We start from the raw sequence: 19,433 nt of genomic DNA on the forward strand, positions 1-19,433 counted from the left end.
AATTCTGCCGTTTCAGAGCCATAGGATAACTTAGTCAGGGGGACAAAGTGAACAGTCTTGGGAAATCTGTCAACTAAGATAACAGTGTTACCACAAAAAAAAGAGACGACCAAGCCTGGCGAGTTCAGCCACTTAGTAGACTTAAGGTAAACTAAGTTCTTGTGGTCCGTCCAAACAACAAAAGTCTGCTCTACTGTCTCCAGCTAGTGTCTCCATTCCTCAAATGCCAACACCACAGCCAATAAGTCAAAATTTTCCACATCATAGTTAAAGAAAAAGGCGCAGGTGTTTAACTTACTGTCCTTGTGTAAGCATTGTGAAAGTACAGCCCCATCACAGGTTCAACTACAAAGTGAAGTGAGGAGTGAGGGTGAGTTAGCACAGGTGCAGTGATAAACATTTGTTTCAGTTTGCAGAAAGCTTGGTTTACCTTATCTATCCAGACGAACGAAGTAGCAGGAGAGGTAATCTGAGTAAGGGGAACGGCCACTTTACTGTAGTCCCGGAGGAAGAGGCAGTAAAAGTTTGTAAACCCCAGGAACCACTGCATTTGCTTCTATGAGATGGGGGTTAGCCAATCTGTCACCGCTTTGACTTTTCCCCTGTCTGGTCTGACCCTGCTCAATAATGAAGACTAGGAAATTCACTAAAGGTATCTGATATCCACATTTCTCAGCTTTCACAAATAACTTGTTCTCCAACAAACGTTGTAGCACCAACCTGACATGTTGCACATGCCCCTCCTGTTTCCGGGGGAAAAAAAACCTGAATGTCGTCAAGGTAAAAGAAAATGAACTGGTTGAGCATGTTTCTGAGGATGTTAATAACCACTGGGCATTGGTGAGTCCAAAAGGTATGACCAGGTACTTGTGTGTGTCCTAGTGGGGTGTTAAAGTTGGCCTTTCACTCATTTCCGTTGCAGGTGCGGATGAGGTGGTAAGCGTTCTGGAGACCCCGTTGGTTTTTTTATCCAAGCGTGTGCATAAAGTTGCTTGTCAATGTCAGTTTTTGTGAACCGACCAATCAGGCTGGATTTTAAAAAGGGTTGACGTGGTGATACAGCAAACTTTCTAAATGTTAAACTCGTTCTGCATGAATCGTTATGATTGATGACAAGTTAGTGAGAGAGATGTTGTGAAACAGAATGCATGACATGCTAAGCTCGTACATACGTGTCAGTGTCAATTGAAGGTGCTAGCTAGTCCACATGTAGGCCCTACTAAAGTTCAATAACATAGTTGCATGGTTACCACCCCGACATACACATTTCCACGGTGCCACCAAGCGGCAACATCTGGTTCTCAAAAATGAGGCCAAACCAGATGTAGCTAAAACTGCATTTCATCGAGTGGCCACTTGAGGCTGGCACCAAAAGGGAGTCAATCCCCATTGACACCCATGTTAAAATGTCCAACTTTACAGCAGTAAAAAACACGTTTACAGCCTAATACAAAAGGTGGTTGCAGTCACTGAGAGAAACAGACGCCACATACGCGACATTTGGGTTTGTGGTCTTTCTTACTATGTATTTTCAGAGTCTTATTTTTCAACATTTTTAAAACAAACTGATATATTAAATTGACAAATATATGTGTAATTCAACTTTAAAGTTTTCATTCACTTTCACTACTGTCAGCCGCAACAGGCTGTAGTCAGCCAAAAAAATATAAAAACTCACTGTATGCTACCTACCCAGAACCAAATGTTAGACAAAGTTAGCAACTAGCTGGTGAACATGGTGGAGAAAAAAACATAGCCAAAAGATGAGTAAATATTTAACTTATTCATCAGGTAGACACAAACATGACTCCAAATTAAAGATACAATCTGTTTGGTCTGTAATTAAATCATATAATTGGGTCAAAGACATATAAGGTTTCAAAAGAAGCAAACAAAATGCAGCACCTATGCCCTTATATTACATATATTCAAGAATAAAGCTAATAATTTATTTTTATTGTGACTGATATGAATGTACCCTTGTTAAATGTTATTCAGAATAACACTAAGTGTATTTAAAAAACATTCATATCTATTTTTCATGATCACAAGGTTATTTGCCAATGCTTAGAATGTCAGAAATTTCTGAATCAGAATCAGAATCAGAGGGGAAACTATTGTGTCACAGTTGCAAAAATAAAGATATACACAATGCACATCAAAGCAACAGGGAATAAGAAGAATAATAGAAAGTTGGTTAATAAAGAAATATATAAATATAAAATATAAAGACAAAAAAAAATTAAGTATTAAAACAGATAATATTGATAGATGATTGATGGATGGATCAGTTTGTTGAGTCTGTTGGCCTCCGCTACCCTTAACCTGCTGCCCCAGAACACACGCTAGCTCCGCTTTAATCTTGAGAAGCTTCAGAATTGCAGTCTCTATTCATTCAACTTACACTGTAAATTTCCAGAAGACCCTTTTCGCTCTCTCTCTCTTTCTCTCGCCTGCCATTCACCGGTCTTGTGTGAGTTTTATGTGCATGCCGTGCTCCTGACAACTACATGCACGTTGCGGTTCCTCGTGGGTCTATTTCAAGTAGCCGGCTATTTATAAAAAATTAAATATTCTTTGTGTGGTTCATCAACAGTGATAAATCCGAAAGTCCCGCAAGGTGCGGACAACTCGGCATAACACCAGTGAAGCTGAGGCCCAGTCTCTTCAGCACCACCACACACACACACACACATGCTACGCCTACACATGCGCACTAATGATCCAGGGTTAGGGTTACAATTTTGGATTTATTCACGCACTTTTAAAAATGTTTCTTGAAAGTTTTGTTCTTTTTACATGTTTATTTACAGCATTAACCCTCTGAGGTCTAAGGGCATTTTTTCACATATTCTTTGATTTTACACATCTTCTTAAATTCATCTTCTTAAAGGCAATTGCATAACATGATACCATGTGTTTTATATCAAAATGTGCATAAAACCCCCCGCTCTCTTTATAATGAGCTTACCACTTGTCCTAGAGCATTGTGTAAAGAGAGAGAGAGATAATGTGGCTCTAAAGTTGAAAAAGATTTTTGAAATTCTTCAAATCTCTTATGGAAACATAGTCATGTGGATGAATTCTTTTGGTGCTTGAAATGGATTTACCAAAGTCTTGGGGTCACAAAAGTAGTGACATATATGAATAAAATTGTAGATAATGCATAATAATTGTCTAAAGTGACATTTTGAATAATCGTTTTTTGAGTACAAGTGTTGACTGTGACTCTACTTTCACCTAATGTTAGAGGGACTTAAATAAAACAGGACTGTATAATAACTTCCTACAACACATCAAGCTTCATGGGGATGTGTGCAAATAAAAAATAAGCATTACAACAGGTCTTTCTTTCAAGCAAAATGTTTACTATGTGTATAAAAGCCACACAGAAATAAAACGCACTACTGACAATATTTACAAAATGTACAAATTGTCATGTTTTAACTTTTAAACAATATTTATATATAAAGACTAACTATGTATTAAAAAACACAGAAAAGCCCCACTATTTACATAACTTGCATGTTATGTTATGAGCTATAGCCCTGTGTCCGAGCTGGTTGAAATCTGGAGATGGAGAGTGATGGCTGGGTCTTTGTTCATCTTCAGCTCCAAGACAGTGGAGCTGGCTGCTGAGTAGATGGGGGTGCAGGATGCTGTTGGGGTCCTGGTGGTGACCTGGAGGCAGGCACAGGTCATGCTGCCTGTGTTTCACTGGGCCCTGGGCAGCTGGGAATCCTCTCAAAAAAACTTTAAAAAATTAGGACTTCATTGAAAGAAAGTTTACACATCTTCTCTGGTCTTCCTTTAGGTCCCCCTCACACACACACATCACTTTACACCTAACAAGAATGTGGAGGATGACAGATTTGACAGATTTTCCTTCTGCTAATCTTCTCTGTGTCTATTCCAATTTATTATCTGTGCTGCCAGCCCTGTCCACCCCAAATCAAAGCAAGTAACATCTGAATGAGATGTGGGAATATTGTCTCTTCTATTTACACTCATCCAGTATAAATATACTGAACATAAATAGATGATGATAAATGATATGAAAGACCACATCTGTAGAAGTACTATGATAAAATAGTCAGCGGCCAAAACACATTTAGTCATCACTACAAGAGATAATGTTATTCAAATTGTGAATGGAGGTGAAGATATATTACATAAGTTATCAAAAGGAGATCACCTAGAACAGCCTACATGCCTAAAATGTTACGATTTGTAAGTGTATCCCAGTTTTACACAAGAAAATAACTTTTACAAAAAGTAAACTAAAGGGGAAGTCAATTTGTCAAAGTTCACGACAACTTAGTGAAACACAAAGCAGCACAGACGCAGCTTATTTTAGCCAAGATGGTTACAGTTAGCCAAGCACTAAGTGCACCATTGCAAACAAGGTTTTATAAAATAAATACGCTTACCCGTCGTCAAATGGATCTCTTTTGTGTAGGTAATGTTAATCCTCTTCATCGTAAGAATCAAAACAGTCAGGCTCAGAAACTCGTCTCTCATCCTCGTCACTGCTCTCCAAAACCGCTGCAAGAACGTCTTTCAATATAGGCGTCTTCGCCATTTTCTGTCCTCGTCTTCTTCTTATTTTTTCCTCTTCTTTATACATGTTTTTTCCATGTTTTTCTCGCAGACTTTTCTCCCCTTTCTCTCTTTATGTCAGATTGGTATTTTCCCCACTGTGAGGTGAAGTGATTTTGAGAGCGTCTATTGGTTAGCTTCATACAAAATGCAGACAGACAGGCTAACCCACCAATTACGCAAGGTGAAAGGCCATCTTGTCTTCCCCCTAGCTCGCTGTGTGAGTCACGTATGATCTCGCGTGGATAAGGACTTTGAAGCTGATAATCTCTCGATTAAGGCAATATCTGAACCTTTTCTGTGTGCTACATGATCGCAGAGATATTAATAGAAACATTTAGTAAACACCAAGCTGACCTCAGGGGGTTAAAAGTTGAAATGTGTATTGTAATAGGCTGTATATTAACTTATTGGGAGAAAACTAGTAGCTCTATGTAAAATCAGACGTTGAGCACCCCCATATCGCCAAAATGGCATGATCCTTGTTTCGCTGCGAAGCTTCGACTGTGAGACTGACAGTCGAATCAGGCTCTGCCCATCGAAGCATCGAATCTTAGATTATTCGGGGTCAGCCCTAGTGTCCACTTGACTCCCTGGATGGAAACACGGGTCACTGGTGCCTTGGCTTCCTTAGATCCACAGGTGGCCTAAAAAATAGAACACAACAAAACAAAACAAAATATCAGTGAATGCTTTTTTAAATAAGATTGACATTCTATTGTGGGGCATTTTAGTGTGCCTAATAAGTCTAATTTTCTCCTGAATTATTTGTTACTGTATAATTACATAAATAAATACATTTATCTCCTTAGAGTAGCCAAAAAAAAGTTGTTTCAGTGAACAGTTTACAAATGCCAACAGATGGATATTCTACTTTCACCGATCCATTTTTATATAGCTTGTAGGCTTAATGACTTTGACAACTCTTTGTTGGTGTCTTTGTTGGTCTTTTTTGGTGCATCTCTTGCCAAAAAGATAACTGATACAGAAGTTAATCAGATAGATTATATAAAGGGTAGTTTCCCATCTTTTAATAACTTTGATCTGCCTGACACTAAGGAGGTGAATGATATTATATTAGACGGCTCCAGGTCATGATGGAATTTGCTCCTCCCTAATCAGAGAAGTCATTACTCATAGTATTGAGCCGTTAACATTTATATTTGCATCATCAATGGAAAGTGGCTTAATACCTTCTGATCTGAAACTGGCTGAAGTTATTCCACTATTTAAAACAGGTGATCTAGGATCCTTTACAAACTATTGTCCAATTGCCTTGTTTTTCAAAGATATTGGAAAAACTAGAGTACAATAGAATCATGAAACACTTAAACACATACAATATTCTCTATAATCATCAGTATGGATTCATTCTACTATTATGTCACTTTTACTTACTGAACTACTGTTAACCATGCTATTTTGCTTTCAAAAATATATAGATATGGATGCCATGGTAAAGTTTATAAGTGGCTTGTTAACTGTGTTGTTCATAGAGAGCAAACCGGCCGGGTGTCAGTAGTTTTCAGGCTATATTTCAGTTTCTAATGTTTTACTTTATGATCCACCCTGCAGGTCAGCTGCAGTGAACGCTGCCAGACCGGGCCAAACCAATACTTTAGATATGGAGGGGGGATACGAGCGGCCCCTCCCAACTTGGACTGATCCTCATTTTTGCTGAAATCTGATTGGCTCAATGGCACGATCAAAGGAGTTTACTATCCATCTGGGGTGTTTACTTTCCATCTGGGGTGAGTTTAATCTCCAAACTCAGCGCTGGGTTGTGTGATAAGCGCAACAGAGATGGCAACTGTGGCAAAAAAGAGAAAGAGGAAAAAGAAATGAGTGGTGCAGAAGAAATAAGAATTAAGAAGAAAAAAATGTTGGCACAAGAGGCAGCTAAATGCACATAATTAACTATTGACTTGGCAGAAAGGTTGCTGTAGCAGGTGAGGCAGGACCCTGCACAGGCAGAGACAGGTGCACAATTAAAAGACTAATGCATTTATTATAAACTGAAATTCTAGAAGTAAGGAATCTCTGTACATTTTTATGTATATTGGTTGGTTATAGTGACGGAGAGTGACAGGGTGATGACATCATGTTGATAAGGAGGGAGAGAAGAAACAGAACTGTGCAAGGCTGGTTAGGAAATCAAAGTATGCATAGATAGAATTAGAAAATGGATTATTGTTAGTCATATTTACTACTGATGTTTTTTCTCCTGCATACGTAGCTGTACAATCAGTAAAAGCAGAGTGGGGGCCAGCACAGTGAAATCTCATCCTGGGAGAGGCCTACTCAGACCTGAAGATGAGGGTTTTGATTTCATTGCACACACACATACACACATTGCTCTATTTTATGGGAATGCTTTGTAGTTTTTGAGTATATTTAAAAATTTTAGCACTCTGACTGACTCAGGCTTGCCTGACCTGGTCTTGTTCAGTGCAGAGCTGCCTTGCTTATACAAAATGAGGAGGCAGGCGTCATCCTGAAGTTTCTTGAATGTCTTCAGCGTAATCTGATTGACTGTATATAACAAAAACACTAATATGTATTAAAATAACTGCAAAAAATATTTCTGCACACCCCCAAGGGCACTCGCATAAATGGCCTCTCTGTCTCAAAGTTCTGGGCTGAATTTCAGCCACAGTACACCCCTGGAGAGCAATATGTTTTTACAAATAGTCAAGAGTCGAAAAGTAATAAAATAATGTATGGTGTACCTCAAGGATCTATATTAGGACCTTTACTATTTCTTATTTATATAAATCATCCTGCTGTAGTATCTAAAACCACATTCCCTTTGGTTTGCAGATGACACCAACCTATTGGTCTAAAATAGAGATCTAACAGCTCTTTGTAGAGAAAGAAATCATGATCTTTATTATTACTGTTTATGGTTTTAAATAAATAAGTTGTAAGTAATTATCAAAAAATCTAATTTCATTTTTTTTGCAGGAAATAATAATAATATGACAGTGAGCTAATTAAACTCCATTTTCAAAATGAAGACTTAATCAAAGCTTCATCAACATGTTTTTTAGGTATCTGCATTGACGATAAACTCTCTTGGAGAGAACAAGTTGGTTTTGTCTGCAATAAGATTATTAAATCTCTTGAGAGATGAGAAAAATAAAATGTTTTGTACACAGCACATATTTATTAACATTATAGTATAGTTTAATTTATCGATATTTAACATATTGCATGGGCAAGAACTTTTCAAACTTATCTTCACAATATATTGCTGCTCCAGTTTGGAAAGAGATTAACAACTCTTTCCAAACCTTTTGTACCAAGTGCACCTCTCTTTTTTTTTAACTGAAGGTGTTGACTATTTTTGACATCAACAATGTTGAATATTTGTTTTTAAAGTGAGATACATGAATACAGATTTACCACAGAGTTTTAGATATTACTTTGTTAATAATTCCCAGTTCCATAATTATCAAACTAGACAAGCTAAGAATCTTCATCTTCCTCTGTATAAAACATCACATGGTCAGTTTTCTATTAAATATCATGGAGTTATCTTGCGGAATGAAAATGTGCATTTAATGGATTTCTCTGTGCCGTTGTTTGGGTACAAAAACAGACTTAGAAATGCCCTGCTGTCAAAAAACATTTGAGTTAAAAGAAAAATGGTTACTCCTAAAAAACGGCAGTTCATTCTATACATTAGATAACTACTCCTGCTTCTCTGTATTTTGGGGGATCTCTATTTCATATTTATTTTTACTTGCAATATTTACTATTACAAATATTTAAAATGTATTTGTGATTTTGTATTTTTATCTTTACCATATGCATGTCTTCTGGGTATGGTTATTCATATAATCCATTATAGGCTTCTACCACAACCTCAGGAGTGTTTTTTTTCTTTTTAAGATGTCCTTAATGTGTTTGATATCTATGTTCGTGAAAATTTTAATAAAATAAAATAATAATAATTAGGAGTTCAATTGTGCCCTCCATACATTTTAAATATTAATGATGGAAAAAGGGAAACCCTTTGTACAACAAAAAGCATGTTCTTATCTGTTGACAGATATATGTAATACATTTTTTAAAATATATTTAAAATACACAAATGCCCAAAACTCTTTTACATTTTGGGAACCTCCCTCCTCTTGCCTCACCTTGTTGGTCCACAGAGGTAAAACATCACAGTTCTATTATTATTTTTCCTACTGCTCCAAAATGTATAAATACCAGGGCAAGCTGAGAATTTACATCAAGGTAGAGTTAGGGTTAGTGGTTTAGCTCTCTTCGACAATATGACATTAACACAGAGGTGGCCAGAGCAGGGCTGGGCACTCTTACAGCTGTTGTTAATGGTGTCTGTCTCTCAGGCTGAGGAGATGGAGTGCAAGCAGAGAGGGGATCCTGAGAACCCCCAGCTATCTAAGGATGGAGACATTATTTTGGGGGGGATGTTCTCTTTCCACAGCACTTGGAGAGATAGACAGGATACCTACATGCACAAACCACTGTCACTGGAATGCACCAGGTAAATATACCATAGAAATGTTTTTAGATTTAAAATAACTAAGATGAGGTATGATAAAAAAGGTACAAAAAAGGTTATCAAACTATAAAGTAAGAAATATTCCTTGTTGTGTTTATTGAAAAACCAAATGCTTTAATTTACTACATTACTCTTTTTATTTCAAGGACAATTTGTTGGCAATTCCAACAGTTTATAACTTTCTGCATAAAGTTTGCATTTCAGAGAGTTCCAATATGCCCAGGCCATGCTCTTTGCCATAGAAGAGATTAATAACAGCACAGATCTACTGCCTGGCAAATCTTTGGGTTATAAGATCTATGATGTATGTGGCTCCATTGCCAGATGTGTGAGGGTTGCACTGGCCTTGGCTAATGGTAATGAAATAGTATCCGCATCCTCCGAGGCACCATGTACTAGACCTGCCCAAGTGCAGGCCATTATGGGAGAGACCTCTTCCTCTCCTTGCACAGCTATAGCTACGGTCATTGGACCCTTTCACATCCCACTGGTGAGTAAGACAGGAAAAAATTTAATTTGTGAAAATTAAGTATAATTCTTTGATTCTTCCAGCTAGTCATGTTGTATTAAATTAATTGTAGTGTGCTGTGTAAATGTTTTATATTTTACATCTTCATCTTTGGATATGATTTCTTATTTATTTTAGATCAGCCACTTTGCTACTTGTGCTTGTCTCAGCGATAAAATCAAGTACCCATCCTTCCTCAGAACAGTACCCAGTGACTACTACCAGAGCAGAGCCCTGGCACAATTGGTCAAGCACTTTGGCTGGACTTGGGTTGGAGCTATTAGAACAAATGATGATTACGGGAATAATGGCATGGCCACATTCACAGAAACTGCCCAGCAGCTGGGCATCTGTTTAGAGTACTCTGTATCTGTATTTAGAACAGATGCACCAGACAAAATACAAAACATAGTTGACATTATCAAGGCTTCCACTTCCAAGGTGATTGTTGCTTTCCTGTCCCCCTCGGATATGGATGTGCTAATACATGCATTGTCTCACCACAACATGACTGGGTACCAGTGGGTAGGCAGTGAGGGCTGGATCTTTGATTCCCAAACTGCAGCCATGGATAGGCATCACATTCTGGATGGTGCCATAGGCCTGTCCATTCCCAGAGCACATGTCAGTGGCATGAAAGAGTTCATGTTGGATGTGAGGCCGCTCAATTCATCTAGTAATTACATTTTTACAGAGTTTTGGGAGGAATTATTTAGCTGCAAGTTCAACCATTCCAAGTCATCAGCAGGGAATCACAGAGAATGTACTGGACATGAAGATCTGACAGGAGTGCAAAACAGCTTCACTGACATGTCGCTAATGCCTATATTTAATAATGTCTATAAAGGAGTGTATGCTGTTGCCCACGCACTTCATAATATTCTCAACTGTGATAAAACATGCAACAGCACTGTGCAGCTAGATCCAATCACGGTGAGTTGAAGACCAAAGTTGTTGTTTTTACATAAAGTCACATTTACAAAAAAATTAAATATTTAAAAAAACAAATTGTGCAGTCTGTCTATCATGCTGTCGAGACATTACGTATATATGTATGTATATATTATGTAACATATACATTATATATATTATATGACAACAATGTTTATCAGATAATGCGTTAATACATTTATGCAAATCTTAGATTTTACAGCATATAAGAAAGATTCAGTTCAAAACAAAGGAAGGGGATGAGGTTTACTTTAATGAGAATGGAGACCCAGCTGCAAAGTATGAAATTATAAACTGGCAGCCAAAAGAAAATGGCATTGTGGACTTTGTCACAGTTGGTTTTCATGATGCGTCTTTACCTGCAGACAAACAGCTGAATCTGCGAAATAAGTCTATCATTTGGGCACAGAACTCAAAACAGGTAAGTTACCATGTGATTACTGTAATTGTTAATGGTCTATTTGAATTGTTATATTCATATAAATTTTATTATAGATGCTTGCAAAGATAACACAATGTCAAAGTGAATGCCCATACACTTTAATCATACTTGTTTTGTTCATGCAGGTGCCTTTGTCAGTTTGCAGTGAGAAATGTCCCCCAGGAACTCACAAGATTCTCCAGAAAGGAAAGCCTGTTTGCTGCTATGACTGTTTAAGATGTGCAGAGGGAGAAATTAGCAACATTACAGGTGTAGTAATAATGAATGCAAGACAAAACAAAAGTCTATAAGTTGTCATGTCGTTAAATTTGAAGAAATGGCATAGTTTTTATCTGATTCGAAAAGCATGGGGGATTTCCTACAGGGCACATATATGTAGTTTTTTTAGCAAACCAAATATCCTAAACTGATTCATAAGTATGAAAGTAGGTACATAAAGGTATGAACAGTCTTGGAAATGCATATCAAAGTTAAAGCACCAATGTGAAATATTTATGCAACTAAAGTGTGTTTACAATTTCTCCAGTTTCATTGTACATAGAACAATTCTGAAAATCCCTGGGGAGATTGGGACAGTCTGTGCTGCTTTCAGCCCATTCATTCTCAGACTTATTGGGATTATTTTAACGATCTAAGCACACAGCATTTCATTCAATGGTCAATGGACTTTAGACATGTTTTTTGGGGGTCTTTCCGCTGCCTCAAGATAGCAATGCCCCAACAATTTGTCTGAACATCAGTACTGGGTGTGAAAATGACATCTACGTCGGTTGGAAACTAGCAATGAAACTTGCGCTGCACTTTGGTCAGGTCCAAAATAGGGCCTGTTGTGTCATATCAGTGGGAGGGGAAGAGAGGGATAGTGGCATGCATTATCAGCATCAGTGTATTATTTGGTACAACCACTATAAGTCACAAGGTCAGAAATGATTAAATACTAGGTCAATTATAAAGTACTTTCTGGTTAATGTTTTTATTATTATATATATATATCAGAATAATTATGGGTAACAAGTTAGAAATGGTCAACAAGGGGTCAGCTAACTCAAACTGCAAATTACATTATTGTCTTGCTACGGGATTGAACATTTCCATTTGAAAAACGCAACATACTTTACAACAATATCTTTCAAGAAACAAAATATATGCGTAGGTATTAAAAAAGCAATTAAAGAAATTATGCTGTATCTTTTGCATGTAAGATTCAAATATTTCATGAACAAACCATGCAGCTGTCATAATGTTATCCATTTATTATCTGGTAATCATAATATCATAATCTTATCTTGTAGTGTCTGTCTTGTAGGCACAGAAAAGATGCAACATAGACACAAAAAATACAAATGTACTGAGCTATTCTAACACTTGCTTCAATATTATTTTTCAGATTCTATCACATGTGTGAGATGCCACTCTGAGTTCTGGTCAAATGAGCAAAGAAATGCCTGTGTAAAGAAGGAGTCAGAGTTTCTGTCATATGAAGAGATTATGGGAGCACTGCTCACTGTTGCCTCCCTATTTGGAACATGTATGACTGCTGTTGTGGCAATTATTTTCTTCCACTACAGGCAGACTCCTATTGTCAGGGCCAACAACTCTGAGCTGAGCTTCCTGCTGCTCTTCTCCTTGACCCTGTGTTTCCTGTGTTCTCTGACATTCATCGGTCGGCCCTCTGAGTGGTCTTGCATGCTGCGACACACAGTATTCGGCATCACTTTTGTCCTCTGTATTTCTTGTGTTCTGGGGAAAACAATAGTGGTGTTAATGGCCTTCAGGGCTACACTTCCAGGTAGTAATGTGATGAAATGGTTTGGTCCTGCACAGCAGAAGCTCAGTGTTCTGGGTTTCACTCTTATACAAGTCATAATATGTATCCTCTGGTTAACAATTTCTCCTCCTTTTCCATTTAAGAATGTTAAGGAGTTCAAAGACAAAATCATCTTAGAGTGTGCTCTGGGTTCAGCTGTAGGCTTTTGGGCTGTACTTGGTTACATAGGACTTCTGGCCATTTTATGTTTTATTCTTGCTTTTTTGGCTCGGAAATTGCCTGATAATTTCAATGAAGCCAAATTTATCACCTTTAGCATGCTGATATTCTGCGCAGTATGGATCGCTTTTATCCCAGCATATGTTAGCTCTCCTGGGAAGTTCAGTGTTGCTGTGGAGATATTTGCTATTCTGGCTTCAAGTTTTGGACTGCTCATTTGTATTTTTATTCCAAAATGTTATATGATCTTACTGAAACCAGAGAAAAATACAAAAAAGAATATGATGGGGAAAGCGGCACCATAATCCTTCTGAAATCTTAAAATAATATGGTGGCAAAGGCATTCTAATTTTGTAATACTTTAAGCCCTGCCACCCCTGGTTCAGGGGGCAGTGAAAGATTTTCACGCAATACGTTTTTGATGAATATCATTTCCGAATCTAGTATTACATCACCCTATCCATGCAACACACATCCGTGAAGCTAGGAAGCTCAGCCAGAATCTCAAACCAACCATTTTTATCCTAACCAAACACACATCAAACACCAAGCATCTACATGAGCTTAAATCACAACATACAGTATATCGCTCTGTGAACACTGCACATGCCTGCAATTGTTGCCATCCAGATATCTCTCATCTCATCGTACTACATGACTGACTACTCTAATCAAAGCTCAGCTCCAGCTGCGATCAGCTGTGTGACTCATATCACTCACATCGACTAATTAGCCAGATAACAATTATCATATAGTACTAACAATTACAACCGCTGACTTTTGCAGTTTTCACTGTTTTTAGTCCAAAAATAGCTCAAAAGCCTGCAAAATCTGCTTCCACGCCGCCATCTTTGTGTTGGGCAAAAACCTCTCTGAGCTCTGCCAGCTTTTTTTCAGCTTTGACTGCTGCAGAGGAAATGTTGCTTTGAAACACACGGCCTTTATCGCTGTCTGGTAGCCGACTCGTAGTAGTTACACAGACATGCATATGTCAAACAATTCGTCTGCTCGAGACAAATCGATAGAGACCACATACATGACTGTGGGATGTTCTGTTCTCAAGGCCTGTAAAGCATGGGAGTTCTTTCGGTCATAGGACTATTGATAAATATTCACTGTATTTCTCAATATTTCAATGTTTTGGAAACTTTATGTTATTTGAAACGTGGTGGTGTGGACATAAATACTGTTTTGAAGAAAACTCCCAGTAACAGTCAACATATAAACAGTTAATATGGCCAAAACATGGACATTTGCCCTTGTATATTTTAAAAATATTGCACAATAACTGTTGTATTTTAGTTTCTATTCATCATATTTACAATTACAGTTGTAGTACAGGTGTAGTAGAAGATATTTAGATGCATTATAATCTGCAAGATGATGGTTTTGACAGTGATATTGCCTTATATAGATTTTATACCAGGCAAGGATGAAAATATAATTTTTTCCTTAATTGCATCTCCATTTAGTCTGTAACGGAAAGATAAATGGGTTAATTTACAATGGATTCATATTCCTTACTTTATGACCTATAAAAAATAGACCAGATGCATCTAGGCCTAATGGTTGTGGAGTTATTCCTGATTCATTTTGGCTATGTTATTTTTTTAGGCGTTTTTCCATGAAACATCTATGCTTTTACTTATATTGGAATACTGTAGTATTTTTTCCACTCGTAACATATAATATACCATCATATCAACCAATATATTTAATTAAGCAAAAACATTCAATACAGTTAATCAAAGAATAAAATCCACAGATTCATGGACAAAATGTCTTTGGTGTTCTTTGGTTTCCTGAGGCTTGAGTTCAACATGACAACTTTCCTCATTGTTAAATGTGCATAAAGCCCAGCCATAAGGTGTAGAGCTGAATGGCCAGCAGAGCAAAGCTACACCATTGTTGAGACTGCTCTCTTGGTTCTATTTTGTATAGGCTTCACAAGGCTATCGCTATAATAAGGTTTACCCTTTGCGTACATGCGCAGCACTGAAAAAGCTGTGTCTATGCACTGGGCCTCAACCGTGGTCTTAACTTGGCGTGGCTGGAGGGGGAGTCATCAGTGGCACAGAAGCCCAGCGGCCACTGCCAGCGCGGTGCCTTTTGCTGTCCTCTAGCCTCCCGCTCCACCGCCCCAGCCGGCCCCTCTGCCCACATGAAACCCACTGCACTAACACGGTCCCATCTCAGGGCCTCAGGGCGAGAAAGCCTGACAGAGCGTCGGTATTGGACAACCCTGGGATGAGACAAGGCTGGCTCCATGGTGTGCTAAATTTTAATCTGTAGCCTAAATATTAGATGCAAGCGCTATTTGAAAGCCATACTTCCATAAGCTTCAGCCATTATTCTGCTCCAAGTCATTTGGATGCGTGACAGCGGTAAATAAATAAGCAGCGAAGTAGCACGATGAATGTATTCAAATGTAGCAGAGTAAAAGTACAGATTTTTCTCTAAAAATTTACTGAAGTAAGAGTAAAAGTATGATGCATTTAAATGTAGCAGGTCTACGTATTATTTTGATAAAATTATGAAAATTAATATTTCGCCCAGAGTCTCCGGACCTCTGGGTAACGTTTTAATAATTATACAATTATTCACTAGTGATCAGTTAATGATCAGTTAATGATCAGTTAATGATCAGTTAATAATCGCTCAATTATCTTTAATCAATCAGTCAATCTCATATCGAAGGAGTAGGTCCTACGTGACAGGGACTTGGAGTTAGACAATACACACACACAGTTCCTGTGATTATGGTGAAATTTATTAGATAACTAAGGTGAAATAAATGCAATTAAATGCACATCAAAGAAATACCCTTAGGCTGTTCTGGTTTGGAAGTCCTTTGGGTTACTGCTGGCAAGACGGGCCCACATGGCTGGGTCCGGGCTTCAGTGGGAGCAGTGTAAGGTAGCTCATTGGAATAAAGCTTAAAAGAACTTGGTCATTCTTGAATTTAAATTGTGTAACTTAACGGTCTGACCTTTAACAAACATAACAAAAGAAAATAAAATGCTGGAAATGTGGGAAAAGCCGAAGTCACGGCGCTTCGCGTGTGTGGCTTGAAAAGACCAAAAGAGTTTTCGCAGCAAGCCGGGCTGGACTTCTTAGGGCATTGCTGGGAGACGGAGCACGCTGAGCGCGTGCCGGAGTGCAAGGGAAGAGCGAAGAGGTCACGTGTCGCTGCTTTTGTTTGTTGGGGCGTCCCTCGGGCCTGCCGCCCGTACTCACTGGCTTGTCTCGCCTTGCTCCCCGGCCTCTGGAGAGGTCGTCTCGTCCCTTAGCCCAGCCCCCGGACCTCCCTGGCTCCCCTGCTCAGTCCTCGGGCCGCCCGCTGGACCTCCCTGCATGAATTCCACCATAAGGAATGCAATGGTAAAGTATTAAATCCTTAAACATGTCATACTGGATGAGGGGCTTCGAATCTCTACTGTTAACTGTAAAGGAACTCAGGTCAGATCTAGCTTGTCCCGCCTGTTCTGATTTACCTCCACCTCAACCTACAGAACTTTAACAGTTGGCATCTGATGAAGGTAAAAACACAGTGTGAGCAGCTTGCCTCACTCTGATGTCCTGCCCAAATTATTCTGTCCTCATGGATCACCAGCTCCTTTCCGGCAGGCTTCGTTCCATCAAAAAATCCCACGTTGACAAACTCATTGTTCCCATCTGTGCCTCTCTGCCAGTTGATTACATCATAATAAGGTCTGGAGTCGCCCTTTCGGTCAAAGTTCACCTTCTCCCCGGCAATGTTAAAAGTCACTTCCTGGAGATAGTATTGGAGCTTGACAACCAATAGATATTATGAATTAAAATTAATGAAATTAAGTGAAATAAAATGAAATTCAATATCGTAACAGTAAGCATACTGGATTATACCTGCCAGGGGTGTCTGTTGTTGCTTTGAGCACATTAGTTGTTTTGAAAAACAACAAAACCACTGCTGGCATGAAACGCCATTTAAACTGGTCTGGCTTGCAGTCTGCTTCTTTTTTTTCGGGCTACTGTTGTAATGTTACATGCATTCATTCTGTTCAAGTGTTTCTTGCACCTCCTGTAGGCCATTAAGTAAATGTGACCTATTCTTGTCATTTTAGACTAGTGATGGGAAAAGTCACTCTTTTGAAACACTCGAGTCACCAAATATCGTTCATTTAAATGAACTAATCTTTTTTTGTGTCATTTCGTTCATTTTAACTAGGCTGGTTATTGCGGAGCTGCAGCCTAGCCTACGATTTTTAAACAGCGCAGTTCTCAAACACAGAAGGCTGCCTGGCTTGCTCTAATTAACAAAGTATAATGCACAAATTCACCTCTTGATCTTTCTCTATCATGCTTCTATAAAGTCCCATGGAGCCACAACCAAATTCAAACCACAGAAATATGTTGTCAATATTCAATTAAGCCACTACGCTAAATCCGTCCATTTTCACAATCTTTCCTGAGTATACAACCAGACCAGCCATATAAATATAATTATAATTACTATCACTATATCTCTAGTGCTTATTCATACAGTAGCCTAACGCCTATCCATGAGTAAAATCTATATATTAACATCAGATTTACAGGGAATATACTGAAGTAGCTTGACACACTAGATGAATAAAACACACTCTTATTAAAATTTAACAAATTTAATAATAATCTAAAAATGTAACAAATTTAATAATAATCTACTGCAACACTGCAGGTTGTTCACCAGTGAGGAGCGGTGAAACAACAGCACGCCTCTGTCGATAAATAAAAAGTAAAAGTTAAGTTGTGTTCTCTGGCGGACCGGATCAGCTGTCAGCTGTAAACACATCACAGGGCTAACATTGCTATGTGGCTGTGTTTTAATGTTTTAATGACCCAGTCCACTTGTCTTGGAGAGGAGACAGCTCCCGGTAGAACTCTGTCAGGGCTCTGAAGTGGACCCAGAACAACTCTCATCAGCTGTTGGCTATAAACACTAGCAGGACTAAAGTTACGGTGCGGCTGTGTTAAAACTATAACTTAGCACAACATAACTGCGCTGTAATAACGTTATGCTTTATTAAATGTCACAAAATTATCAAAATAGATATTAGATATATGTCAGTCCAGTGACTGTTACAATTTCTAACACATTTTAGGGGATATGGATACACTTTTCAACTGGTGCACTTCCAAGTTATTAATTCCAGTTACTGTAGTTGCTTGTGTAAACCAGAACAAATTACATACTTCTTTCCAGTAAACGTCTTGGAAACTATTAGGAAATTATACACCCATAAAATAAAGCATTACTGTAAAATAAGGCATACAATAAGGCATCACTGTAAATATAAGAATGTTTTCTTACATGTCAGGATAAATTATCACTGTATTCTGATATTCATAACACATCATGTGTAATCTTTTCATAAAAGACTTTAATTGGAGACAGTAAGTCAATTCTTACCACTTGTTTTCTAATCAACATCTGTTAAACTCACCCATTGCACTTCACTAGTGGCGGTCTGTAGGTGCAGTTGAGGTCTGGCATCTCCTGGTTAAAGTAAAGGGGGAAGATCCCCCCAATAACATAGTCGCCTTTGGCCACAAAACCTGGCTGTAAGCTGTTTTGAAGTGTGCACACTTTGGCTGCAGATGGGGGTGGAGAGGTGAAGCTGGAAATTGAGTTATAAGCTCTTGTGAGGATACAGAGAGTGCAAAGCAAGTGAAATAAGATTAGTTGGGTCATATTGCTACACACCCTCAAAAAGTGATAGAGAGGGCAAGGAATTAGGAAAGTTAAATACAGTATGAGACGTTCTAATTTTTACATCTTATTAATGACACTAGATTGGACAACAGCAGTCTCGCCTTATTTACTAAAGTCGGTTAATGCAGACTGAACAATGAATAGTAAATGACGTAACAGGGCATATTAGGGATAGATTGTCAAGTTTACTTGACAGTTTATTAGGCACACACAGTTAAAATAATGCTAATGCAGTCTCATGTGATATATCTTACCCTTATGAGGGGTATAATGTTGCATTCTAGATGAAACAGTTTTGTAAGGTGTTGAATCATCTGTTTGGCCTTTTTGGAAACTGCAGTTTGTGGCACTGTTAAATTGTATTGTTTAAATGAATGAGTAGACCATTCAGCACAGGGACCTCACAGTTGTTCATTTGTGAAAACAGAGTCTCAGTGAACACAGTCCAGGTGCAGAGCAGGGGACAGAGTAGGGGTAGAGCAAGGGATTGCAGGCAGGAAGCCCAAGGCAGGAACTGGAGCAAAACATCCGGTGGGCAGCTCGAAGACTGAGGGGGCTGGACAGGCCCAGAGATCAACCTGGAGATTGACACAACAGGTCGGAGGCTGAGCAGGCGGTCGGCGGCAAAGACAGTAACCCTCTGGAGGCAGGGTAGGAATAGACCAGTAGGCCAGCAGC

At 38.6% G+C, this 19,433-nt stretch overlaps 1 protein-coding gene across 1 annotated transcript; it reads left to right on the forward strand.

Moving 5' to 3' along the window:
- Positions 1–8,846: 8,846 nt before the first annotated feature.
- Positions 8,847–13,326, forward strand: LOC119882441 (extracellular calcium-sensing receptor-like). Its single transcript, XM_038692485.1, has 6 exons — positions 8,847–9,115; positions 9,326–9,623; positions 9,780–10,574; positions 10,786–11,013; positions 11,160–11,283; positions 12,422–13,326. The coding sequence occupies exons 1-6, from the start codon at positions 8,883–8,885 to the stop codon at positions 13,324–13,326; spliced, it is 2,583 nt and encodes an 860-aa protein (XP_038548413.1). The 5' UTR covers positions 8,847–8,882.
- The last annotated feature ends 6,107 nt before the right edge of the window (positions 13,327–19,433 follow it).

This window comes from Micropterus salmoides, unplaced genomic scaffold, assembly GCF_014851395.1.
Source record: "Micropterus salmoides isolate LMB-PRFRI ecotype aquatic unplaced genomic scaffold, ASM1485139v1 Ms_hic_scaffold_3, whole genome shotgun sequence".
Lineage (NCBI taxonomy): Eukaryota > Metazoa > Chordata > Actinopteri > Centrarchiformes > Centrarchidae > Micropterus > Micropterus salmoides.

Coding starts and splice junctions, on each gene's coding strand:
- LOC119882441 (XM_038692485.1), top strand. CDS start 8,883: ATGACATTAACACAGAGGTGGCCAGAGCAGGGCTGGGCACTCTTACAG. Junction 9,116..9,325: donor CTGTCACTGGAATGCACCAG/GTAAATATACCA, acceptor TTCTGCATAAAG/TTTGCATTTCAGAGAGTTCC. Junction 11,284..12,421: donor AGAAATTAGCAACATTACAG/GTGTAGTAATAA, acceptor ATTATTTTTCAG/ATTCTATCACATGTGTGAGA.